At 33.3% G+C, this 27143-nt stretch overlaps 3 protein-coding genes across 7 annotated transcripts; 1 reads left to right on the forward strand and 2 right to left on the reverse strand.

Annotated features, from left to right (window-relative positions):
* Nucleotides 1-3590: 3590 nt before the first annotated feature.
* LOC129288137 (type I inositol polyphosphate 5-phosphatase 4) lies at nt 3591-8549 on the reverse strand. 4 transcript variants are annotated; one of them, XM_054924556.1, is made up of 13 exons: nt 8034-8549; nt 7705-7932; nt 7533-7620; nt 7117-7185; nt 6864-6954; nt 6646-6750; nt 5933-6551; nt 5638-5831; nt 5417-5525; nt 5159-5307; nt 4678-4983; nt 4383-4461; nt 3591-4280 (listed from the first exon to the last, which is right to left on the reverse strand). In XM_054924556.1, exons 2-11 carry the CDS (start codon nt 7732-7734, stop codon nt 4752-4754), a joined length of 1686 nt encoding a protein of 561 aa, XP_054780531.1. In that variant the 5' UTR covers nt 7735-7932; nt 8034-8549; the 3' UTR covers nt 3591-4280; nt 4383-4461; nt 4678-4751. The 4 variants fall into 4 exon arrangements, with proteins under 4 accessions (XP_054780531.1, XP_054780517.1, XP_054780524.1 ...); XM_054924542.1 differs by having other exon boundaries at nt 7705-7921; nt 7997-8549; XM_054924549.1 differs by having other exon boundaries at nt 7997-8549.
* Nucleotides 8550-17489: 8940 nt separating this feature from the next.
* On the forward strand, nt 17490-19898 carry LOC129288571 (uncharacterized). Of its 2 annotated transcripts, none has more exons than XM_054925221.1 (3): nt 17490-17661; nt 18581-18743; nt 19310-19898. In XM_054925221.1, exons 2-3 carry the CDS (start codon nt 18629-18631, stop codon nt 19693-19695), a joined length of 501 nt encoding a protein of 166 aa, XP_054781196.1. In that variant the 5' UTR covers nt 17490-17661; nt 18581-18628; the 3' UTR covers nt 19696-19898. The 2 variants fall into 2 exon arrangements, with proteins under 2 accessions (XP_054781196.1, XP_054781188.1); XM_054925213.1 differs by having other exon boundaries at nt 18619-18743.
* A 469-nt stretch (nt 19899-20367) lies between these two features.
* On the reverse strand, nt 20368-24745 carry LOC129317485 (selenocysteine methyltransferase-like). The gene is made up of 7 exons (XM_054961806.1): nt 24480-24745; nt 23987-24043; nt 23678-23907; nt 23280-23409; nt 22271-22474; nt 21669-21740; nt 20368-20948 (listed from the first exon to the last, which is right to left on the reverse strand). The coding sequence occupies exons 1-7, from the start codon at nt 24633-24635 to the stop codon at nt 20787-20789; spliced, it is 1011 nt and encodes a 336-aa protein (XP_054817781.1). The 5' UTR covers nt 24636-24745; the 3' UTR covers nt 20368-20786.
* Nucleotides 24746-27143: the final 2398 nt, after the last annotated feature.

Raw genomic sequence — 27143 nt, forward strand, 5'->3', positions numbered from 1 at the left:
TCTGTTTGTTTGTTTGGTGTGACAGTTTCAAAGTGCCAACACAGCCTTCATTGAACATATAACAATGACAAGTGACAATGGACAGACCCATTTCCTTTTTTTTGTTTCATCAATTTAATATTGAAAATTTGTTCACTAAGTGAGAGGAAAGACTGTTCCCTCTTTTGGTGGACTAAGAAAGTGGAAACATAAAAGAAAAACGCATCAGAGAATCTCTTCAAAATTTGTCATTTTTTATATTTTATTTCAATTCAGTGTCATCAAGCAGGCCAATCCTGCCGCCGGCATTCGCTATTTGAAAAATATTATCCAACCCCGCTCTTTCTTCAAATGCAATCCTGTTTAATTTGTCTGGACTGTATAAAATTTACAAAATTTTTCAAAAAAAAAAAAATTCGCATCAGATAGTACGATGGAAATAAATATGATCCCTTATGCTCCGCATTAAAATCAAAAGAAAATACATATGACGTTAAAATTTTTAAATACTCACCCTGCTTTTTTTTTTTGGTGAGATACTTTTTGAATTATGACATGGAGATGTTTGATATTTATTACCTCGATCTTTTTGAAGTAAAAGAATCAAGAGAAAATATCATCTAAAGATCCATGTAGTGTTTTAATATTAAAGAAGGATATTAAAAATATGAACCATCATTTCATTCGACATATCTAAAAATAAAATTTTAAGTATCCCTGTAGTTTTTTCTAAGCATTGCTCTGGTATAAATTAGAAAGTATTTAACTATTGATAAATTACATGTATAATTAATAAGATGAGACTTGTTTATGAACAGGTTACAAAATACGGACCAATATTTGCTTGTTAGTTACATTTGCTCATTTGTCAATAGCCATATATATTTTATTATGAAAAAACTTATATACTTAATGTGCTTGTATTTAATTAAATTAAAATATGTAGATCTTTTATAATTATTGTTCTATAATAAATTCTTGTTATTAATTGAATTAATACATTAAAATTCACATGTCATGATTTGACTTGATATAAGTATATTAAGAATATAAAGTTAAGTACATAAGTTTTACTTTTTTGTTATTTATACCATATTTTTTTTTGTCAACATATTTATACCAAAATAAGACTTACTTCCTTCGTTAAAAAATATAAGGCATTTTTAATCGAATCTCACTACTTAATAAAGTAGTTACCTACTTTCAAATCAACCATATCTTTTTATATTTATCCCTATTACACATCCTATAATAAATATAAAGTTACTATCAATAGGGACACTTTTGAAAAAAAGATAATGATTATATCTCAAAAGATTAAAAATGCTTTATATTTTTTAACATCCAACTTTTCAAAAATTGTCTTAAATTTCTGAAAGAAGTATAAAATGTTATAGGGGTAATTAGATATTTGGGACAATGATAGTAAATACTACTAAAATATATAAATGACAATCAAATCTCTTGAAATGTCATGATTCCTTTAAAGTTATTGGTACTTTTCTGACAATAATGATTCTACATTAAATGACTAAATTGCCCAATATTTATAATAAAAATAATAGGTTTGGCTCTATTTTTTCAATTACAACTTTTGTTTAAATAATCACAATTTTTATTCTATAAATTTAAAAATTGAACAAAAAATCACAAATGCTCAAGTGAAATTTCTTTTCTAATTGATAAATAAATTTTGAAAAGTAATCAGTCTCAATAATAACTTTTATTTAAATAATCATAAATTTAATTATATAAATCATAAATATTGAATAAAAAATTACAAATTTTTATATTAATTTTTTTATTATTGAAGTATAAATTTTAAAAATAATCAATCATAATTTTTATGATATGAATCACAAAATTTTAATAAAAAATTACAACTTCCTGCATAAATTTTTTTATTTTGAATCAAAAGTAATTTAATTATTTATATAAAATCATTAATGTGATAGGTAAATAAAAATATTAAAAAATTATGATATTTTAAACAAAACTTAATTATTATTTATATATTTTAATATAATTTTATTATTATTTTTTAAATATTTTCTTCAAAATCTTACTTACAAATGGATCCTGGGGTGCAGTTATATTTTAATTTTTAGGATATTTTATGCTATTAAAACGCTGCCGAGTCCGATATTTTTCCAAAAATCAATTAATAATATTGAACTCCTAGTGGATTAGAATGCTAGACTAGATGAGTTTGTTTAGGAAAATAGACCTATTTCCTGAACGCTCAGGTCTATGCTCCACTCCAAGGCAAGGGCCTGAGGTTGAAATAGGGTAATCCCCCATGCGAGTAAAAGTTCGTGTAATCCACTCTCGTCAATGATTGTAGAGCGTATCATTCACGCGCTACCACGGAGGTGGAGAATCGTATGGAGGAATCAAGACGGGAAGCGTAGGCACGGACAACCATTAAACCACTGACACACCTCACTGCTTCTCTCTCCCAAAACCAGTACCCTCCCTTCCCACACATGACTCCTTTCTTCTTTAATCTTTCCCTTTCTTCTAATCCAATTCTAATTATCTTATTAAAGTTAAAAATAGTCCAATTATTAAATTATCTAAAAATAAATAAAATTCAAATTTATAAATACTTAAAAGTATAATTAAATACTAAAAAATTTAGTAGAAATTGATAATTAAAATATAGGATCATAGATTCCGTTTAGAAGACGATTACTATAAAATCAGGAGTGTCTTGAAAATCAACGGAAGGCCCACAGTATCAAAAGTACTTAAATTATTTTCTACCGGCTCAATTTCGAAATGTGGTGCAATATACAATATTCACTCTAATATTCATTATTCATTCTGTATTTCTTTCTACTACAAGACTTACTAGTACGATGATTCATTTATTTCATTATTCAGAATATAATGCAGAAACATATTTTTTTATATAAATTTATAAAAAACCATATATTACCATTTTCTTCTGGAATGCACAGGAATATGTGTAGTTTTGTATAAATAAGTATCATAGGACACATTGACAACTGTAAAGAGATTCTACATTTTAATTTAACATGTCGCCTTCTAGTCCTTGTTTGAATCAGGGGGATCAATTTAATTTATTCCCAGTTATTTTGGCCTGTAAATAAATGCTAAATAAATATTTGCAGACACAATTAGATTTAGTGAGGGGAAGTTGCATCCTCAAGGGTCCTGACTGTTGCTGCTCCGTTGCTAAACAGTATAATATATTTTCTAGAATATTTTCTTAGTCCTCCCATAAGATGTTATGTAATATTATGTAATGCTTTGCCCCTTTTTTAACTGCTGAATCGTTTAATAATGTCTCCCTTCATATTTTAATTGGCTGGGTTTATTTTTTGACCAACGACTGGTTAGGTTTCTTGTCTTCACATATAATGAAGTTTATATTCTTTTAATTTAAAACTTTAAAAAGAAATGTTGGACTCTTTTTTTAACATATTTAAAAGTATAACAACTTTTTCAAAATGCATAAATGTATAAAATAATTGAGAATATCTTATAGTATTATTTAGAAGACGATAAGCTTCCGAACTTTAAAGTGTATCACAGTTGGTCCATGAAATGCCCAATGGCAAGTCCTTTTCTTGTGTGGCGTACGCTAAAACAATAATTGGGGTCTTTATTAAGTCTCAAACTTTTGTCAAGATCTCACGACTCACATCCTGGATGTCCCCATCATCCCTCACATCTTCAATCGTGTAATGATAACCAACTACACTCACCCCAATTCTACGCCCAACATTGACTCAGGAAAAGTCATTCATTCATGAGAATGAAAGCAACACAAAAAGCATGTCAAAATTTAAAATTCTCCAGGAAAACAATAATGAAAAGCCACTTGGGCTGTTTATGATGAAGAAGAAGAACAAACGTATAGTTTAAAAAATACATTTACCCATTATCTTTATTACTTCTCAATGAAATCATTGAAACTGCTACCAGGAACAAAAGAAGCTTCGTCTCTTTTTTCCAGCACAACCAATGGGTGTATCCATCACATCGCTAATTCTTCACTGTTTCTGCCACACGCTCAAAAATAACCCACCGCACAGTATCAGTAACAGTAACACTCGAGGCTGCATGGTCACAGACCGTGGGTCAAGAACTCAAGATATTCTCTGATATGTTGAGGAACAATTCAACGCCAATCACATTACCAACTTCATGAGATGCGTTTGGTTTACGAACCAGAAAAAAACAAAGAGACGATAGGACTTGGGCGTGCATAAAGTTAGAGACTTGGAGCCGCAAAAAACATGTGGAGCCAGAGGTTGTTGGACGAAACCAGTCTGCAGAATGCAGATGTGACAAAGAGGTATGGAGAAGGCTCAGAAAATTTAGAAACAAAAATTACAGACAAGTTGCGAAAAGGAAAGAAGACAACGAACAACCTTGTTTAGGACTGCACGAGTTAAAATGTCTCCATCACCATCGGGGCCAGCATTCCTCGCAGCAGTGTCCACTGTCCGCCTGCAACATGGGGACCAAGCCAAGGATAACATTCAGACATGTTCAAGACATAAAAAGTGCATAACTTGGCCAGATCGAGGAGTCATCAGGCCCCAAATAACGTATTACTAAGTATACTCCGTCCATTGGTTTAGTCCACAGAAGATTTGTTCAGAACACATATAAGCAGGATAAGAAGATATCGTCAGAATTTCAATTTCTTCATGGAGATTTTACCTATATGGTACAGCGTGATACCTCAGTTGCCTCAAGTAGTCAGTTTGATGTCACGGAGTAAGAAATATAGATGTTCAATAGAAATTCAAGTCAGTGTAGCTGTGAGAATGTGAATGTGGCAACAACTCTTCTACTTGAATCCTGGCACTAGAGCAACTGGAGCTCTTTTTGATCCGGCTTCGGTTTATGGACTCTACTTCTGCCACGAATATGCCATATACTGGTCTATGATCAGAGAATCTTGACTCTCCACGAACATAGGATAATTGGCGGAGGCCTCTTCCATGCCACAATATACGATCACACCTTTGTTAACAAATAGATGGATTAATTTTACATATACAGTTTCAAAACAATAATCCAGGACATAAATTTTGACTTTGGTATGTAGTTTCATATTTTTGCTCTATGTTTCTTATTTATCACTCTACCACTCGTACAGAAAAGGTGGATATTTTGGTTTTTCCAGAAAGAAAAGTACCATGCTGGGGTTCTCCGCTTTTGTTTCGAGTGTCTTTCATCACCTGCATATCTGTCTGAATTATTAGAATACTTGTAGGTGGGAGGAAAATATATCTTCCCCTCATTCCATCCTTCAAAGACACGGCCTTGTCTCTGCTCTATACGCAACTGAAAGAAAGAAGCATAAAATTGTCAGGATCATATCAGAAATTAGTTGAGAAAAGAAACAACGCTTTGATATCAGTATTAGCTGGAGAGGAATAACTAGGTATCATGCCTGGTCATTCTCTAACAATGCCTTCCACTTTCGCATCTCAACAAGGGCTTTTGCAGCACGGTAAGAAAGTGCTATCCGATAATTTAAGTCCCCCAGCCAAATTATTCGACTACACCAATTAAACCAAAAAAAAGAAAAAGTTCAGTAAATGTTATTGAGGTTCACAATGTTTCACGTAACAGATACAAGTTAAAAATTTGGAAATGGAGATCAAGGCTTACTCATGTTCCAGAATTGTCTGAGGAGAATTATCATCACCCATGCGGTGAACCCGGGGAAACCTCGTCTTTCTAAGAATCTCAAAGACATCTGAATTTCTCCTTAGCTCATCACCGTCTTTTTGTCCAGAAGTCAAATGACTACAGATGAAGCAAAAGCTTGTTTGGTGCAGAGACATGCTAATCGAAATCGAACCCTGGAAAACCCAAGAGACAATAATATTTTCTCCTTCTTTGGTTCATTATAAACCATAGTCTGGGAAAAAAAATATACACATTACAAGCTGCAATATCGTACCTTGTTTCCAAGGTAACCCATCAATCCTCTGCCAACACAGGACACTTTCATGTTGTGAACTTCATCTCTGATATCACTTTTCACCCAAACTGTCAAAAATATCCCAACCATTTGCTTGCTGGCAACCAAACAATATCTTGAATGCCCTGTCGATCTATCTCTGTCATCTGCAGAGAATGAACCGCCGTATGACACTGGTGAATATTGTGTTATAACTGGGGAATCACCAGGTCCATTTTCGTCATCTGAGGAACACCATCTATAATTGGGCTCATAGTCACTAGTCCTATGGCCAAAGATCATTCTATCACATACACTCAGACGGCGATCGAGCTGTGGTTGTGATAGTGACATGTCACTGTCCATTCTCATACTCCGACTTAAGGATTGGAAGGACCTCCGGTGGAAGAAAGAGGTTTCCTTCTGCCTCATCGATCCCTCAAAATCAGCATCTAACTCAACAAGTGGATCAGGGATTGGTGATGGAGTGTGGCATCCACCACTTGTTCCAGGAAGACTGTTTAGAGTTTTCCGAATGAGAGCTAGCCATTTTTTAGCCGGGCCATTGTCTTCGGTGCCCAATACATTACTGGCATTAAGAGGTACAATTTCTTGAAACCTGGGTGTAATTCAAGGAAACCAAGTGGGAGAAATCTAAGTCTTGATCTTTCACATAACCAAAGGGAGAACATGTTATTTGGTCAGTAATTTACCCAAGGACATAGATATCAGCAGGTGGAGAAGTGTGAAGCCAATCTTCAAGATTCAAATAGCTTGGGGGAGATTTTCCAGCCACATTCCACGTAGCAACGAAGATCCTGCATCCATAGGACAGGAAAAATACGTGAGAATACAAATTCTTTCCAATTACCTATTCATATCAATAATGAAGACAGTAAATTAGTTTGATAAATTGTAACGTGAAGCATACCTATAGTTATGCACATCTTTAACCTGAGAAGCATCAAGGTCAATCTTACCCCGCCACAATTTGTTCGAGTACCTCCTGCTGCTTGATCTACCTGTGCATCAAGGAGGGGATTATTCGTTTCAGAGAGATAAACAGGAGAAAGGGAAGTAAAGAACAAGTGCCTAATAAAGTTTCTTTTCATCTTTATCTTCGTGGGATTTAAGAATGGTGTGGTCATAAGCAAAAAGAAAAGCCAAAGTTTCTGATAATGAACCTGTCTTGCTTCTCTTGACGGAGCACGCCACCCTCTCTGGATAGTTGTTCCTCCACTCTTCATCAACGCCTGAAAAAGAAAAACAATATTAAAGCTGAGTTCTTTCCACTGTTAATTTATCATCCCGCTAAATCAAAGGCAACAAAAACAATCGCATTCTTGGGAAATCACTGAACAAATAAAAAAATAGATATCAGATCTTGAGCAGGAGAGAACAGGCCGTTTAAAACCAGACCTTTGGTCATATAAAGTTACAGAATACTAATGCTAGTTGGTTCCGGGTTCTGAAAAATATACGAAAAATTCAGTTTCAAATAGGCAAGAGAAAACTCGTTTTTGTTGGAAACACAGAAGCTAATATTCCAAATCATGGAGCCCTAAGCTACATTCAAATCATGCGGGAATTAACCAATCACCTCCGCAAAGGACATCGTCAGCCTGAAAGTCCTCGCCTTTGCTCTTGATATTGAACCACTTCTTGACCAATGTTTTGGGCCACGAAAACTTCACCAAGAATAACAAGAGTCAACCATTGATCTAAGAATATAAATGCAGCAGAGTTTAGAGGAGAGCTGGTGTTTCCCAAACCTTGCTTTTCTTCGAGTTCTCATATCTCATTGTTACGACAGCTTCATATAGCTATCTCTAATTCAATGACGATAAGTATACCTCTTCCTTCGATGTTTACTATGTTTTATCTCACAGGTCTTAACTTAAAGAGGCTTCAGAGGATGAAAAATGGAGCCGGAGAGTAAATAACTGTACTAAACCATAGTTCTGAACCAGCACCTTGAAATACGGACTCCTGTTCAATCCCTGGTACCGATCATTTATCAATTCAAACAATCCAAAGTGGAGGGGAGAAAAAACAATGACTTACATGATCAAAGCAATGTGTTGAAAGTTTGGAAAACGACCTTAGGGAAGAACAAAGCGAAGGGGCCGAACCTCTGTTTCTCAGTTAATGTAGAGAAAACAATTTAAGGAACAGAGCGAAACAGCGTGTTACCGAACATAGTTACAAATCGAAACACATATTAGGTCGTTTCATTTCCATTCCAGTGTTTCTGTCTCTAGAGAAAAACAAAACAAGAGGACAGAAAGTAAATTGGAAGGGAAGAAGCAAAGTGGGAGACAATGTAGAACTTATGGAACTGTGGTGGAAGAAGAAGACAAGGAAGACGGACTACATAAAGGGTGTGTGAGAGAGAGAGGGAGGGAGGGAGGGAGGGAGGGAGAGATTGTCTTCCAAAACCTCGTTCAGTGTCAAGAGCTAAGCATGAAATTAGTAGGAGAATAAAGTGGAGTCACTGAGACAGGCAAGCGTCTCTCTCTCACCGGGCTTTCACCCAAAATCCGAGGCCGACCCCAAGCTTTAGGGGGCAAGGGTGATATGGCCACCAGTGCCTACTCACTCGCCCAAGCCTGCTTGGACTCTCTCTCTCTCCCCCTGTGTGCACCCACGGTCAGCAAAGGATGCCTTGATCTGAATTTAATGCCCAGGCAGTAGTACTTGTAATTTTAAGTTACCCATGTCCTGTTCCATTTGGTCTAGTTAAATGGGAAAAGCAGTTAAAGAAGAGTAAAAGATAAAGAGGATGGGTGGAGGGTTTCCTTCTTTAATTTCTCTTATTTTAACAATATCTTTTTATACCCAAGAAAAAAAAAAAAAAATTTTGCATGCCTTTGTTCCCTACATGATCGGGTAAAATATCTAAAAAGCTTGAGGTATGTTTGCTTGGTTGGAGGGAATGTTTCGTCCTTGGAAGTAAGATTTTCTGTAAGTTGGACTTGGATGCGACTGCAGATATCCAAGCCTATGTTTCGGTTTTTCATTTTTCAAAGTACAGGGGAGATGTTTCAGTTTCTATTCTCACGCATTCACATGGATCTTGAGACAAGGCCAAAAATTGATCTTGGAGAATTCATTGGTCCTACAAAAGTGTCCTCTAAAACTCTGTTAGCTACTTTTTGTGTAAAACAGCACCAAAGCGTGGCAATGAATGTTAGAGTGGCACACAAGAAGACAACAAGGCAAATTTATCAAATGCTTGGGGGGCGGTGGGTTCATCTATTGAGCAATTCGCATTTCAATTGCTGGAAACTGCTAAAAGCACATGGGTTCATGCATTGAAATCATGCTTTAAGGGTGGGACGCGGCGTCCAATGAACCACTTGAATACAGTTTCACACGAATGTAGGATCTTGTTAGGCAACGAGGAGGTTTGGTCTCGCTGCTGAGGCCACGCGATCTCCTAGAATTTTGTGAAACTGTCTACAAAATCCTAGTTTAATAGAACCTAGGCACCAAAGTAACGTCTCGGTTGGAGTCTCCAACCCCTTTCTTGTTACGCTAATACCACATGTGGGAGTCCGTGTTCCAATCCCCCTCGCTCTGGAGACTACCATTAATTTTCCTTCATCCTTGCATTCTCGAAATCGCGAGTTTTGATGTTGCAACTTTGTTTTTTTTTTTTTAAAAAAAAAAAGAGGTATTGAGGAAGTGGAAGAGATGAAAGCATTTAACCAAATGTTTTTTTTTTTAACAAACATCCTATATCAATTCAAATCGAGTCAAAATAAAATTTTTTTGAATAATCTCAATCATCATCTTTTGTGGTTATAGAATTCAAATTCAAGATTTCTAATTAAATTGATGCAACTGCCTTGCTAATTAAACCAAGCGATTAATCAAATAAAGTTGACAACGGAGTTGCATACCATGTTGAAGGTTCCACTAGCATGTAAAGGATTTTAGCTTCAACTCCAAGTGTGGATAGCTGGCGAAGCTTTGTCACGTGGTTGTCCAAATAAATATAAATATACACGTATTTCTGTTTTTTCGGTAAAATATATAGATACGTTTCTGTTTTGGGGTCAGAACGTTGAACAAATAATAATCACATGAAGGAAGGCACATCATATACAAGGGAGTGACACTCTCCCTCCATATTACATTGTAAATCCAAATGTGAGGAGGATGAGTTGTCATATAAGTTTGTGGTAGCAGGAATCATTCATACACACAAACACACAGTGTTCATTTGTTGGCATGGCTGAAATGTGAGTGAGAGTGAGGTGGCCACATGCCAATTGATGCAGAGAGAGGGAGGGAGGGAGAGGGATTGCAATGTGGAGCAAATGAAACTGAAGTCAATCGTCAATTCGTCATGCAAGGGCGACGCCTTATATAATTCAGCTTCAATGATGAAATCTCAGTCATTCCTCATCTCTCTCTCTCTCTCTCTCTCATCCTGGTCCTTTCCCCCCTAATTTTTGTTGGCGTAGGGGCTTTTTAAATTTACTTTGCTTGTATGCTACACCCTACCCTACCTATATCTTGCACGTGCTTGTCATGCTGATGCAGCCACCCAATTATTTAAACCCTCTCCGTCTCATTTCATTTCATCGCTCAAGCCCTCAAACGCACTCCTCTCATTTTCCATTTTTGAAAGAATCCCCCAATACGTCTTTCTTCTTTCGGGGGGAAAAAAAAAAACAATCCCTCCGGTTTTAAAAATAAGACGGAGTATTATAAAACATAAACCAGATTTTTTCTCCCAAAAAAAAAAAGAGTTTTCAACAAGAGTATCTAGATCCAATAAGTGTGGTGATATACAGATGAACGAGGCGGTCAAAGGATGCATCTTTAATTCTACTTTGGCCAAAGTGTCTTCCTCTGCTATTGATGGGGTGGTGTACATGTATTAACTGTATTCTTTGGTCTTCTTTTCCCTTTTCAGCTTTAAAACCTATTCATTCCAGCTCCTACCGTTACCTTTTCTCGTACTTGGTTTTCATAAATTAAACTTTAAACCTCTCAAATTGAGCCTTTCAATTATTTCTACCTCTTTTCGTCAAATCTTTGGATGGATTCATCTTTTCACCCTCCTCATGCATGCTCTTCGCAAAACAAAGAGGAGGTTGCACTTGTACACTTAGGGACGTAATCTTCTTTTGGTCTCACTTAAAGAAATTATCCCAAGCACACGATATATGATCACAGTGATACACTTTTTTCAGTGTACAACATAAGAAGGAAGCCGTTAAAATACAGGGATAAAGTGGGCCACTCTAGCAGCTGGAATCCTTTATTATTATTATTATTATTTTAAAAAAAAACTCTGGGTTCAAAGATTTGATCAACTAACATCTTTTAAGGATGATGCTAGAGAAAATGTTGAGGGAATGAGCGGGGTTGAAAGCGAGCTAGATCTAATGAGGATATGACTTGAATGCGAGCTGGCTCGGCAATTAATATTTGTTGTTATTGTTGGGAGAACTTCAAATATTAACATTAAATCTTGGGAAGAAACAAAGAAAGAAAACTTCGGGCAATTAGTTCATAAGAGCTTAACGCATGTTTTCTTCATCTACCAGAATTTCAGAAGTTTGCTTCTCTTAAAATAGGTAAGCCATGCTCTTGTTTCATATAATCCCAATGTATTTTAACATAATAATTCGATGAAAAATTGAAACATGACATGTACTATACCAAGTTACTAACAGCCATATCTAAGCACTGAAACTCTTTCAACTTTCAACATTAATTCTCTACATTCTTTGACCAAAAATCCTCCACATTCTGTTCATATTAAAATCTGACATATTTTAAACATTGACACCTAAAGTTTTTTTTTTTTATATACTAGTGCTTTTTATATAACAAAAACAATTAAGGTGCGTTTGGATTTCAATTGGATATAATTAATTATAAAAAAATTAATTAATATGATTTTAAATATAATCATAAAAAAATTGATTAACAAAATGTTATGATATTTGGATAATATATATTTTTTGAAATTAACTTTAATAATTGAAGGTATTTGAATAATTTTTGAGAATCAATTATAAAAATAGGGAGTTCAAATGTCAAGAATTGATTCTCAAATAATTAAAATATAGCTTATGCCAAATAAAATTTCGAAAGACAAATGGGGTTTGAAAAAATTCTGTGACTTTTAGATAAGATTTTCCAAAATTATAATTTGAGGTTCAGAATTAATGCTAGATGTGTGTCTGAATAGGCTCCTTGTAAGTTATAGACTAAGTCATTTCTAACTGAACTAACATTTTATTATTAAAAGATTTTTTTAATAACAAAAGCAGCATTGTTATCAATTTTTTTTCAGACTCAGTTGGCTTCAGCATGGGCATGGGCATGTATAGGGACGCATCTAGCATGGTACGTATGGGAGAAAAAGTTCAAATAACATAAAATATGGGGAACTAAAATCAATTTTAACAATTTTAGTAAAATAAATTTTAAAAATTTTTTAAGGGAAGTAGGATGCAAACCCTCCACATGTCCCCGCGGGCATATACCGTTGGAAATTATATTTTATCATCAATCATTATATTATGAACATTGTTATTTAATGAATTTTTTTTATACTATTATATTAATTACATGTTCATTATGATAACTATATCATTGGATAAACTATATTGATTGTCTCAAATATCTCCGGTTGATCATCTATGAGGGATTATATATGAAACAAGACTAATATAAATTTGATTAATTATGAAGATATAAATCAAAATCATAGGCATTTAAAAGGGTATAAGGTGCTAGACTAACCCGCTATGAGAGCTGCATGGTACAAGTTATAAGCTTATGTCATATATAACCATGTCACTAAGCCCTTTGACCTAAAATCATCATGGTTTCCTACATAATAACCATTGAACTTTGACCTAATCAAAACTCACCTTTAATTGAGTGATCATAAATGCTATGATTGAGTTTAATAATATTCATGTAGAGGTAATATAAGTAGTCAAGATAGAATTTGTCCCTCACATTAATAGAGAAGTATTATTAGACCCCTCGATGAGTAAGATTGAGAAAATGTATGGTCATAATATAATGAAAATAAATTTTTCATTACTAAAGTCAGTCCACTCAAAGATTGAGAAAGTAATGGTCAGGTAAAAGAAAATGATAATTTCATATCTCACACTTGACTAAAATATCACATGACAAAAGGGATGTGATATAGTTATATAATAAGTTAGATCGAATCATTGATCTCTATATGAATTGGGTAGTTACAATGCCTTGCTAGAGGTCATTTTTGATTTATGGGCTAATAGCATTATTGGCCTATTGCCAACTTCAGATGGACCTTCAAGGTCATACACAAGAACAATTCAACTTGAGTTATAATGTTTAATTTCATTGAATTAGAAATGTATCAAGACTCAATAAATGCAATGCTTTATCTAGGTAAATGAATTATATATATATATATATATATATTTGAATATTTATCTGATATATATATATATATATATATATCGGTGTGTGTATAAAATATAAAATTTGAAATATAATATTATATATATATTGATATATATATATATATATATATTTGTGTGTGTATGTATATATATTATATTATATTGTGCTAGTTTTAAATTTAATTTTATATGATAGATTAAATTTAATAACTAACATGATATGAAAGAATATCATATTAGTTTTATAATTTAAATTTATATAAATTTAAATAAGATATGATATCATAAATTTAATTTATGAGATAAATTAAATTTTATTTTCACTAATTAAAGATATAATTTTAAAATAATTATGATTATTTTTGAAAATTCACAAGAAAAGACCAAAACCTTAATATATATAAGATAGAGAAGGGATGAGCTTCAAAATCAAGAGTCTATTGACAATAAAATTTTGAAAGCCACAAAAATACTCTAGAAAGAGAAAGAATGTCTGACTGAGATCAGAAGATTAGATCTTTCAAGGCTTATGCGCATACGGATGTTAGATATTGGGAGAGCTAGGTTCCTGTGAATACGAATAAAAGGAACAAACCTATATTGTCAACTCTTAAGGTCTAAAGGAAGTTAGAAAAGTTCAACATTTAAAAAATAACTCTTTTATTTACATTGACTTAAATGAATTTAATTGGTTTATAACCGTAATTGATATTTTAAGTTTAAATTTTTTAGCGCATCTCTCAATCCAACATATACCTAGGAGACACAGGAAGAGGAAACGTGAAAACAAAGAGAGAGAGAGAGAGAGAGAGAGAGAGAGAAGAGAAGTGGTGAGATGACTACATTCATGGCCTTTATAATATGCAACCAGGAGATATGACTACATTCATGGCCTTTATAAGACACCTTAAACTATGTTGATTATGTGAAGTTAAGATTGTGAAAGTTTTTTTATGATTGTGCGAGTGCAATATAATCCTTACAATAACATTATTGAAGTCACTAGGAAATTGGTCAGTAGGAATTGATAATTTGGGATGTTAGATTTTATTTTTTTATAAAAAGGAAAACCAATTGGCTGACCACTCGGCCAAATTGGGTTATACCTTTGCAAATGATCTTACCTTGCTCCCCCAGCCTTATTTGTTCTTGTTTAGCTTGTGGTTTGCTTTGTCTGTAGTTGCTATATTGCTGTACTTCGTACTATTTTGCGAATGCAAATGTTACTTATATTATTGTGAGAGAGAGAGAGAGAGAGAGAGAGAGAAATATAACTAAATTGAATCCGATACGTTGCGCGTTTTAGACAGCTCCACCTAACCCTTGCATGCTATCCAAATCAACCATTAATAAACCGACTAATCACGTATCATAATCAAAAGTCATAAATGTTTATTAAACACGGAAACATATTTTTTCAAAAAAATATAAATTTTAAATATCAAATTATCTATATATATCTAATGAGATTAGGATTTAGTTTTTATACTTATTTTCAATCTTTTTACTAAGTTTTTTAAAAAGAGACTTAGACGTTAATTATATAAAATTATTATTTTAAAAATTGATCTAAAAAAAAAATTTATCCTTGATATTTTTCCCGTGATCTCAAATATATATAATTTTTTAAATTATAATTTAATTTTAAAATTTTCAATTTAATTCAATGAACTATCTTCTATTTATAAATTTTTATAAATTATATTAATTCATCTCTAGACCTAGGGAAGAATTTAAGTAAATTTATTTTTTTTTCAATTTATAATATTATAATTTAAAAATCTAACTTCTCTCCTGTGATCTCAAAATTTTAAATATAATTTTTTAACTAATTCATGATTTAAAATTTTAATTTTAAAAATATTAAGTATATCTATATTAAGAATGCATATTCCTAATATAAAATTATTATTTAAAAATCAACAAAAACTGATTTTCTCTATTCTTGATATTCTCTCCCATAATCTTAAATATAACTTCTTGAATATTATCATTTCATGAATAATTTTGAATTGATATAATAATTTTGTGAATAATAATTTAATTGATTTTATGGCATATTAAATCATATAAGTAGACAAATTAAAATTGAATTATAATCGTGTGAATTATAAAATACTTACATTAAATTTTATATATGTTATTAATTAATATAATTCCCATTTATAATTTAATTAAATATATACAATTTATGAATTAAGTAATTAACTGATATCAAGTTAAATTCTATTGTTTAAATTAAATATAATAACATAATTTCCTTGATATTTGAATGAGCGATTATGTGTAAACATGTCAAGAATAACATTAAATTTTTATTTGTAATTATATTTTTTAAAAATTAAGACAAAAATTCAAGAAGCATGAAAATTGAAACTTCATCAAAGGTTTTCTTCTAACTATCCCATTCATATCTTCACCCCTACTTTTCCCACTTCTCCATCCTCCTTCTTACTAAACATGTAGCGTTGCTTTGAGATCATAGAGTTATCCTTTTCCTCATACGTTCTAAACTGGCATAACATGTGAACTAAGACAAGTGTATATAAAAACTACATACCCACACAATGTGAGGCAAACCTATTCATTTATAAAGTTTTCAACCGTGATATTATTCTTTCAAATGGCTTCCACATTTAATTGCATTTGTTCCATTAATTGATATCGTGAGGACTAGAAGATCAAATGTGCATTGTTTGTTGTGGTTCATTGTTCATCACGCTACTCCAAACAAGCCTACATCACTTGAGATGGTTTTGCAAGACAAAGTCATGTGTTTCGTTCTAAACTTTTGAATATTCTATTATTTATTTAATAGACTAATTGATTTCTCATAAAATCATATTTTTATATTTTCTACTTGCGTTTTTTCTAGAGTGATTGAATTGGAACTTTTGTCAAGAAAGAAGTTGTTCATCACCATTCTCGATTTCTTTATGAAAGTCATGCCTGTGTTCTCGTGTAATTTGGCATTGTTGAGAATTATGGATCATATAGGACCACATGCCATATTTTTAAGTTGATGTTTTAGCATTCAATTATTGTGCAACTTGTGGTGGATAACAAAAAGATTCATTCTCGTGGATTTTACTTCACCCCATTTGGTGATATCATTTGCGGTGATTCAAGGAAGGAATATTTAGTCAATAGGTCATTTTTTTTAATACATTAATATACATTCTTTTTTGTTCCTAATTTCATAGCGTAAAGTTTATTCTTTATGAATGTAGATATTATAAAGAGACTTGTCGCAGTTGAGGAGATTCAAAAAGGTCGTTGCCAATGGATGGCAAGAGCAAAGGCTTGATATACTATTAGATGATGATGATAAGTATATAAATCTGCTTACTTTTATGTGTTTTTTGTGTTTTAATGATTTTAGAGATTAAATTTCATTATTTAATGGTTTTTGTGTGAAAATAAATAGAAGAAATTATCTTAAAGTTACTTTGTCAGATGCCTTTGCCAATGATGTTCTTTGTTATATGAGAGGTCCAACACATTGTTCTATCATCTTGATTGTTTAGTAGTACAAGATATTCATTTTTAAGAATGTGTTATCATGATAACAATTAATTATTCAACTAATGCTTTCATCATATTCATCATAGCAGTAGGTTTTTTTTTTTTTTTTCAGAGCATTAAGAAAGTTTTCAACTCTCTTTTTGCTTCCTATTTATTCATCCATCCTATCATGAATAAAGTCAGCACCTATATTGAATGGTAAAATTTACAAATTTTAATGTTTCAAGTAAAATTTCTTATATTACAATTATTTATTGTCAATTTGAATTAAGGCTATTTGTGTTGAAATTGAGAAGAGGTCAGTTCAACTATTTACATTGATTACAACATAGTATATTTTTAATTATTTTAAAATATATTTATGATTATAATTATAACTTTATTTGAATAACCTCACTCAGTCACGCAAGTTGAATTAAAATCATTATAATTTTTATAAGAGGATCCGTGCATTGCACAGGTGAATTACTGTTTATTTTAATAATGGAATGTTAACTAAATTTATATAAAATCAAATTAATAATTGTGAAATATCAGTTATTTCTCTCAAAATAATATTCTTCGTATCACTGATATTAATCCCTTCGCTTTATTGATGACTACAGTAAAATCCCAAACCCTTTCCATTCAACCTCTCCTCCAGTTAAGCCCATCTCCCTGGGGATTTAGCAAGCTTCAATTCGACGTCCAGGCTTTATAGCTGTAACTATAATCTTTCAGATTTCCTTGTTTGCTCCAGCACTCGCTCTATGCTTCTCTGTTTTCTTATTGGTGAGCTAAATTTATTGTTATCGTGCGTTTGTTGCCCAAAGTCCTTCATTGTCGTGACTGTCGCCGTAGCGCAACATTTCACTCTGTATTTGTGTCCTTGTTCATAGAGTCAATCTGACAGTGAGTGGGCTCTCTCGTTGCTGCTGAAAACTGACCAGGCTTGTTGGTTCATAATTCTTTTGCAAGCGCATGGTTTTTCTGCTATATTCCTGCTAAAGTCCTTTTTTCTCCTTCCTTTTGAAAATTTTTCTTTTTTCATATTTCTGCACAGTGTAGTTCTCTGCCTCTATAATTATTCTTGTGGATATTTTTTTTTATGGATTTTCTGTATGTTTGATGATGTCCACAAGTTTGATGGATTTATTCACGCAAAATTTGTTGGTTTCCTTTTCAACATCTTTTATGGGTTTTGTTAAGTGATAGGAGAGCAATTGAATTGGAATTTTATCACTCTTCTCGGTGTTAGTTAAAAATTTATATTTGGCTGAATAGAGTTCTTTGGCACTATGAAGATCAGATGTCATAGGTCTTGGAGTTTTTCCTTTATCAACTTGCTTTCAAAGTTCTGTGATTGCTTTGATTGTTTTGCTGTGGCGAAAGCCTCGGGGGAGTCTTTGATTAGTGGCTTCCCTATTGATCATAAAAACCTTATGACAGCCTTCTTGTTCAATCACAATGCTGTCCTTTTTATTTTTTTGGGTGAATTGCTAATGCCTGATGACATTCACTTTTTGCATTTCTTGGGAAGGGAAGTTTTTAAGTTTTTATTTTTCCTTTTCTTATTTTGCGAGAGGGCCATGGTAATTTTTATTTCTGAGTCTTTAGAACTAAGGCACAGAGGCTATAAATGTTAGTGGGATTTTTTGACAGCCTGAGAGGCTAATACAGTTCTTTGTCTGTCTTATTCTCGAGTGATCAGGCTAATACAGCCTGATCACATTCTTTGTATTTTTACAGTTTTCTTATCATGAAGAGGACAATGCCATGGAGTGACAATGATGATGACTCATCATCAGATGAATCTTCATCATTACATTCAGATTCCGAGCACAATAGTGAAACTGGAAAGAAAAAATCAAAAGGTATTTGCTGATAATAACTTTTTCTCTGTTAATAACTAGGTACAATATATGCCAAAGTCTAACATGTTCAAACTCGCAATAGATTTTCCATTGTTAATAAATTCACAAAAGAATCTAAGTTGTATATGGCATCCAGATATCCTAGTTCCTTGACCAATGAATTTGAATTGATGTCTGTTGTAATTATGACAAATCTTGGTATTTTGTGAATAAATGTGTCAACAAAGAGAGTTATCATACTCATGACCCTCTGGTGCGGTGGAATTTGTTGTATTTAAATATTTTTAAACATATAGGACAAAACTTATTGGACTTTGACAGTGGAAGGGAAATAAGATTATCCCTACCAAAATGGTAGTTGAAATAATGAATGATAATGTGTAGTGGAAATTTCAGCAACTGCAAAATGGTAACTATGAGAAAAGAAAGTTCCCAGCTTGAGAACTTGTATATTTGGATAGCTTCATGCTCGATTGCTTTTGAAGCTCAGCATCATCGTGAAATTTTTTTCTCTAGTTTTGTTCCTACGTAATTTTGCTTTGCTATCTGTATTACTTTGTCTACAGATAAACCTAGAGAGCAGAAAAGCGGAGTTATTGATTTTGAAGCTCTAAAGCGACATGGATTTAAAGGTGGACCTTCAGTCTTGAACGTGCCCCAACCGAAGGAAGGGGAGAAGGAGCAAGATTGGTCTTGGTCAACTGGAAAGGAAAGGCCTGGAAACAAAGAGGTTGAAGAGTCATTTGAAGAAAGACAGAAAACAAGAGCTGCTATATCCCTTGGTGAGCAGCTGTCAACTGTTCAGACTCAGAGAGAGAAGAAGAACATCTCCTTTTCTCAGAAGGAGAAGAGAAAAAGAGAGCTTGGTCAGGCAAGCCGCGGGAAAAATTATGTTGAAGAAGAGAAGAGGTTGCTGAGGGATAGCGGTATATATTCTGGTTTTGATACTTGATATCCTAACCTAAAATTATCTTCATCGTGTAAAGTGTTACTGTCTTCGGGATCCCATGTGCTGAAATGATTTGGTTGTAACTGTGGTTTGCATTTGGAAACTTGAACAACTCGGGGGTTAATCCACGATGGTCTCCGGGAAACTTTGGAAATGCAGTTCTTGCAGTTGAACTTGAATAGAATGCGTTTCCCTTGCTCGGCCTAGTAGGCATCTTGTTAGATTTTACTAGAAATGACAATAAAATCCTAAGAGAATTTATGATATTTAGATTTGCAATTAAATTTTCTGAAAAATAAGTTGCAAATATTAATTTAAATAATTGCAAACTCAAAGTTACATTAAAAATTTAAAAATCTTATTTACAGTTGAAATTCTTGAGTTTAATACTTTTTTTTTTTAATTTGACATTTACAAGTTATTTTTTTAGAACATTTTATTAATCTAATTGTTATTATTTCTCTTTCTTGGGAGTTAATTGTCATTCTCTCTTACTCCTTAAAAGTTTTGCTTCATTAGTGCCACTAAATTGCATAATTCAATTCAGTTGACTGAAAAATTATTTTGTTGACCAGTGTTCTGGTTGAGAGATTATTTCTCGAAATTGATTAGCATGTGGCCTTACCCTGTCATGATGCCAAAACATTTGGAAGACAAAGAGAGATCCCCAGAAGCTAAAAAGAGCAAAATTAAGATGCAGTTATTGTCATAATTCTAACATTGTCAAACAAAAAATCAAAATCACATTTCAAAAGGTCTACAGAGGTTCACGTGTCAATTATCGGTATTGTTCCTTCTAGATGATAAAATAAAAGACGGAGAAAAAACCACACTTTTCCGTTAATGCCGAGACTCATCTTGACTGGGACCCGCAAAGCGATCCTCAAGTTGAAGGTGGTGCTGGCATCAAGGGTAAAACAAAATGCTATCAAGACCAACAGTGCAGAATGGTTACACCCAAAAAAATAAGCAAGGTCTTCCATCTCAAAATGCCCAGAGGAGCAACATGACACAGCACCATCTGCCAGCCTTGTTGGCATTTGAAACATGTTTAAGATGTAGCATCGCACTCCGTGCCTGATATGTGAGGGAAGTCACTCTGCGGCAAGAGTTGCAGATCTGCGAGAGAGTGTCCTGTATATGCCTCTGACAGTAGCTGGCGTTGTTCGGCAACAACCTCCTACAAGGGAGGCTCCTAGCTCACACCATTTATTTACATACGATACAAAATCTTCATCTGAAACCCCGGTATTTTCCTGCATCAATAACGTACAATCAGTACTATCTATATTCCTTATTCACTATGTCAAAAGTGAATGCCTTTTCTTTTGGTGGGGTCAGAAAAGTGAATGCTTTTTAAATTATTAGATAGATCGCAATTTGCCACCTCTGTCCAACAAATATAACAGATATAATCTACAAACTTTCGGAACCAGAGGAGGAGATCCTCTGATTGAAATAACTATTAGGCACTTGTAACAAAAGAAAATAAACACAATAACCCTTGAAAAATAGAAAAAGCTGTGCTTTAAAAATATACAGAAAACTGCAGTTGTTGGACTCGATTAAATAATAGCTAATGTCTATGAAGTGTGCTGCTCATATGGTCTGAAATCACCAGTTAGATAACTTGTTCAGTTTCATCATATATACCATATCTTTCAATATGTAAACTTGCATATAAAAGCAGGTACACAGTCATTATTGCAAGCCATCCACAAAAATAAAAAATAGTTTTTGAGACCAAATATGCATGTGTCAAGACCATCGTACTAACAAAGAAGCATCAGTATTTTACTCCTTGTTTTATTTGCAACACTTTTCCACTGTGTCCACTTTTGTTATATCATCATTTTTAGATGCCACAACTTCATCTCTGTAATCTATATTGGTTTTCTTTTTAAAATGGACATGACCTCTCGATCCTTGAAAAGCGATGTAAAATGTAACAGCAGAAGCAGAGAAAAGGAACTTACCACCCACTCCTTTTTGTCACCATCGTAGCTTTCCCCACTGTTTGGATAGATAACAATTGGTTTTGTAGTCACCTGAAGGATTAGCATGTCAATCAAAGACAAGCACTTTACAAAATGGCATCCGACAATATAGAAACTAATTAGAACCAACATTTATTCTTCAGCAAATCAGAAATGGAAGAACAAACGTGGCAATTTTCAACAAGCAACAAATAGTGGCTCATGAACAGAGAAACGGCATCAAGGTACAGGGTTAAAATCTATTTACAGCTATACCAGCAATCTTTTCAGATACAGTTAAGAACACGCCTGATCATTTGCCATATTTTGCAAATCTGACACCCACAACATATGTATCTATTCGACATACCCAGATAGTAACCGGGTGATCAAAACGAAAAAAACTGGACGAGGTAGATACTGAAATTGCAGTAATTCATAAAAACCCAGAGAAAAGAAGGGGCTGCATGAACAATTTTAAAAACAAATGGAGAAAAAGAAAGTCCATGATCCAGCTACGGCATGCGCAAACAAAGACAATATACATACACCCAAGTAAATTATTCAAATTAAATTAGGTATTGAAGAGCCTGATGATATACCTTCTTAAGCGATAATATTAGTCCATGTATAAATCTAGGGGGAGTGCAGTTGATTCCAACAGCAATAACTCCTTTGCATGACTCAGCAATTGAGCCACATTCAGCTAAAGGATCACCACTAACAACATTAATTCCGTCCTTGGAGTTAAATGAAAACCATGCAGGAATCTTTATGTTTTCTTCTTCTAGAAGCTCTGCGTAAGCCTAAGTAATAAACAAGCATAGTAGGTGAAAGTCAAAACCAGAAGGAAAACAATCATCGGAAGCGAAGACCATTAGCATTCCAAGCTTACTATTTCCACCACAGCTAATTGGTTTTTGTACCATTCCAGGATACTGGATATTATGCTCAATTAGTTCCCGTCTTAGTGTCTCACACAATATGTAAGATTAATCGAGTAGCAATCATACAGATCCTATCTAAAATGGAAACTTACTACTTTCTCAGTTTCTTTTCATCAATCTGAGCAAATGGCAGATTTTGAGACCAAATTCTTTTGGGACGACTATTTCAGAAACAGGGGGCAGTTATAGTGAGAAAGGTTAAGAGACAGAAAAAAAAAAAGCCTCAGTCATGAGAAAGACTAGAATAAAAACTGTTCTAGATATAGAAATCAGTTGTTTTCTTTTCTCTCTCCAGACATATTGTATGACAGCTTACAAAGTCCTCTAGTTGCAGCTCACAGAATTTGCAAAAGTGCATGAAGACTAATAATACATGTAATTTACAGAACCGAAATAGAAGCCTTATTTCACGCATTTTCAGATTTCTCCTCCAAGAAGGGTTGCTTCATGTTCTTACTGGCTTTGTTGAAAACTGTTGTTCCCATAAATCAATGAATTATGTCGTATAGAAAGTAATCAAAACAATTCAAATAAATTTATCCGTAATCTTCTCTACTGCCAAGACATTAGATTTTAGTTCTGAATGCAATAAAGTTGGGAGTTTCAGTTCCAATTTATCCACGAAGGATTCCAGTTCACTGAATTTCCAAAGCTTTGAAGATACCTGAGCTTCTAGCTTATTTGGCACTGTTTCAAATGCAATTAAGTCAGCACCTGAATCTGCTAATATTTGAACTCTTCTCCTATGAAAATCTTTCAGAGTTTCCAACGTAATGCCATCACCATAATCGCCACTGTTAAAAAGAAAATATGAGGAAATGTGATTACTGACAAAACTAGTTTATGAGGTGTTTATAAAACTCCATTCTTTTTCCAAACTGTTTATAGTTCTTAATAGAAAAGCTCAACAGTGCACATGCGTGCAAGATAGCTACTCACAGTGTTCAACCAATATTGTGACGATCATTGTGACTTTCAATCAACAAGTACAAAACTTACATGGTGCCATAAATAAATAAAATCAGAATGAATGCATTGAATAGCAAAGACTAGTCATATCACCTGTACTCTGATCCATCAGCCAAATAAGCTCCATAGCTGCCGACTGATGCTGCCACCAGGATCGGACGTTGTTTGAAAACTTTACCATCACATTCATCTTCTGAACAAGATGTAGCACATCTTTCATAATATATGCGTCGAGCTTCGATAGCAATTTCAACACTTTTTTTGAGCAAGGCTTCACTTTCTTCGTTAGAATAGCCTTTAGCTCGAAAACCTTGAATGGTGGCCTATGCACCAACAACGGCCTCAAGTTCGTTTCAAGAAGAGCAAACATATGAAAGCGCATCCTTAGCGAAAAGTACTTACCTGATAAGATGCTGTGATTAAAATATCGGCACCATTTTCAAGGTAATCAAGATGCACCTGCTCCATCAAGTAGGTCCGTAAATTACCCAGAGTCTATAACTATTACTAAACAGGAAAAAACAACGAAGACAAAAGAAACCTGTCGTAAATCCAGTTAAAAGATGAACGGTGAATTTCAGGTTCAGAAACCTTCCAAAAATGGCAATATAGAGACGGGGCTCACAACACTTTGCAAAATAGGAGAAAAGCATAAATAAATAATTAATTACATAAACAAAAAAGTAAAATTTACAAGGTTCACAAATATGAATCAATCGTGTGTGATGCTTGTGCACTATGCCAATAGCTAAATCAGAATCATCAGACTCCGCAAAATTGACAATTCCCAGAGAGAGGGCCCACTACTCTCTTGGAGTGGATATCGGGAACAATTTTGGATTCCAAGAACTACTAAACAACCCGGAACTGATAGTTTCAATCTGGAAAAGAGTACCTCACGAATGAGGTGGGGCGAGGCGAGGAGGCATTTGGCACTCCAAAGAGGATCGTTGAGGTCGGCACCGTGGCGTTCGAGCTCCGTGGCGAGGCCGCCGTCGATGACAGCGATGCCACCTGCCTGACGAAGGAAGTCAGTGAGCAACGATGACATTGCGTGGGGCGTGACAAGGGCAAAGAAACAAGACGTTGGCGCAGGAAATGCGTCACCCCACTCCCAGATCAGGTTTACTAATTACTGTCCCACTCAAAGGGCAAACACAGTTCCATGTTTCTGGGGGCTATGGAATTATTTAAGGTGAATGAGCAAATGAATTCTAGATCCAGGAAAACTTGCAGAAATTATTCTTTCCACCTTTTAAAAACGGCATAATTTAGCCCTGCTATTAGCAAAGATTAATTTTAATCTTAACTAACAAATAATAAAAAAATAACCTTAAAAATTATAAAAAATGACCAAAAAAATTACAATAAATGCTCCAAAAATTATGGATAAGAACTTAAAAAAAGATTGTTTATAATTATTGGATCATTTATTGTAATTTGTGAGGTTTTTTATGTCATTTTCTTATCAAATAATGATTAAAATTAATTTCTGTTAATGGCTAGATCAAATTACATCATTTTTTAAAGATAAAAAATAATTTACTTAATGAATAAGTTCATGCTCTATAATTTCACTAGATCTAAGAGTATGTTTGGAAGAGGGTGGAATGGAAAGCAACATTTCATTGTGAGTTCTATTAAAGGAATAAATGGGAATGGAAAGCAACGATCACTGATGAAAAGAAATGAAGTAAAGTGGGAGAGGGTGGAATGGAAAGCAACATTTCATTGATTGTAAGTTTTATTAAAGAAATAAATGATTTTATTAATCATTATTTATGAATAGTTATAAAATTAATAAATTTAAATTGTATATAATTATGCTTTTCAGTTTTATGGCAAAGAAAGTGAAAGAGTGGGAGAGGGTGAAATTAATGAGGATAATTTTATAAAAAATTTATTCATATCATGCCATTTCATCATGACTTCAAATTGGGGGTTGAGAAAAATGAACGTGGCAGAGTTAGTATCTTGAGTCAGAAGGGGTGAAGTTAGAACTTTAATATGAGAAAAATATTTTTATTTTTTTAAAATTCATTAAACTTTTTTTTTGTTTCTTAATTCAACTTTTAGTTATAAATTTGTAAGTGTAGTGAGTTAGTAAAATGTATTTAATAAGTTTACTTTTGATTCTTGAATTTTCATTCTTTTTTGCCTTTTTTCCTTACTAATATTCTTAGAACGAAAATGATGCGGCTTTAGTTTAATCAAAATAATTTTTTTTCTTCTATTTTTTGAAGAATTAATAAATAATATTGGAATTTAGTAAAATTATGGATTAATATTCACTAGACTAACTTAACAAAGTTGAATTTTAAATTTGGGTTAAATGCAACATTAAAATAGGTTTAAAGTTTAAAATATTAAAATATGGAGGTGCAAAGTATTAAAACAAAGAACAAATTATAAAATATGAAAATATACACCTCAAATGTGCTATTTTTTTTGAAGTGAGGGGTTTATATGCCTCCCCTCAATGCATGTGGCTTTGCTACTGAATATAGGGCTCCAGGCCATTCCACTCTCTCTTTAAAAATTTATCCCAAACAGTGATATAAAGCTTATTATCATTTTATCCTATTTCATTTCATTTAAAAAAAAACTCCTGAACATTATTTAAAGTTTGAAAAATAATTTGTTCATCTATTCTGTTATTTAAAAAATTATATTTTTAATCTTTATAAATTACTGAAAATGCTTTATTTGATAGTTCTGAAGCGGCAAATGGTATTATAGTTTTGAACTCTTTGTAATACTCATGTAGGATTCTAGATCTAATTTTTATAGTTTTATTTAATTTTCATAATTTTCTGTGACTCCCGAAAAATAAAGACGGCGGAGTCAGGGGCGCATGTAGCCATGTAGGCAGTGACAAAACTAAAACTATCTTGTGACGGGCTAAAAAAATATTATGCTTTAATTTTTAAAAATGTCATATTTATCAATTTAATATTTATTCTGGTAACCAAATGCTCTTATATTTTAATTTGTAACACGCACAGTCACACACATATTAGTTTTTAAGATTTTAAACCGTTATAAATAAATTTGTATTGCGAATTGATCAACCAAATCTGTACAAATTGGACTCATAATGTTTTTTTTTTAATTTCTGGTACAAATTGAGAAACCGTGATTAAGGGGTGAATGATGTGGTAATCAAGAAAATAGCAGTTAAAGTGACAATTTTGCAATGAGTAGAGGGAGACTGGAGAGTGTGAAGGTCGGTGATGATGCGTTTGGTTGGAGTTGGAGTGAGGGCGATAAGTCGTGATTGAGTGAGAAATGGGATCCGCCTAGTGGCCGGCAATTTGCATTCTTTGTTTGGGCTTCGGTTGCCCACTCATTATCACCATCATTCATTCCTCCACGCTCGAGACTGCGTCTTATTTTGTGCTCTCGGTTTCGGTATTACTCTTTTGTCTCCATGCTGGCCTCACGATTCCGGATGATCAGATCCTTGTCCCATTCCATTCTCTTTTCAATCCTGAATTTTGAGACATAAAGAATTATAATGATTTGTTTGATAAGCATTAAACAATGGGTGGATGGTATT

Source organism: Prosopis cineraria, unplaced genomic scaffold (genome assembly GCF_029017545.1).
Source record: "Prosopis cineraria cultivar Desert tree isolate PC_DT_omini unplaced genomic scaffold, ASM2901754v1 PC1, whole genome shotgun sequence".
Lineage (NCBI taxonomy): Eukaryota > Viridiplantae > Streptophyta > Magnoliopsida > Fabales > Fabaceae > Prosopis > Prosopis cineraria.

Bases quoted from the DNA above. Each gene is read 5' to 3' on its own strand.
- LOC129288137 (XM_054924556.1), bottom strand. From the start codon at position 7,734: ATGAGATATGAGAACTCGAAGAAAAGCAAG. The intron at 5,526-5,637 runs GTAAGCCTTGAT...TAATTGGTGTAG, and splicing joins CAGACAATTCTGGAACATGA to TCGAATAATTTGGCTGGGGG. The intron at 5,308-5,416 runs GCATGATACCTA...TCTTTCTTTCAG, and splicing joins CATTGTTAGAGAATGACCAG to TTGCGTATAGAGCAGAGACA.
- LOC129288571 (XM_054925221.1), top strand. From the start codon at position 18,629: ATGAAGAGGACAATGCCATGGAGTGACAATGATGATGACTCATCATCA. The intron at 18,744-19,309 runs GTATTTGCTGAT...CTTTGTCTACAG, and splicing joins TGGAAAGAAAAAATCAAAAG to ATAAACCTAGAGAGCAGAAA.
- LOC129317485 (XM_054961806.1), bottom strand. From the start codon at position 24,635: ATGTCATCGTTGCTCACTGACTTCCTTCGTCAGGCAGGTGGCATCGCT. The intron at 23,410-23,677 runs GTGATATGACTA...TCTTTTTAACAG, and splicing joins GCTGATGGATCAGAGTACAG to TGGCGATTATGGTGATGGCA. The intron at 20,949-21,668 runs GTAAGTTCCTTT...TTATTGATGCAG, and splicing joins GTGACAAAAAGGAGTGGGTG to GAAAATACCGGGGTTTCAGA.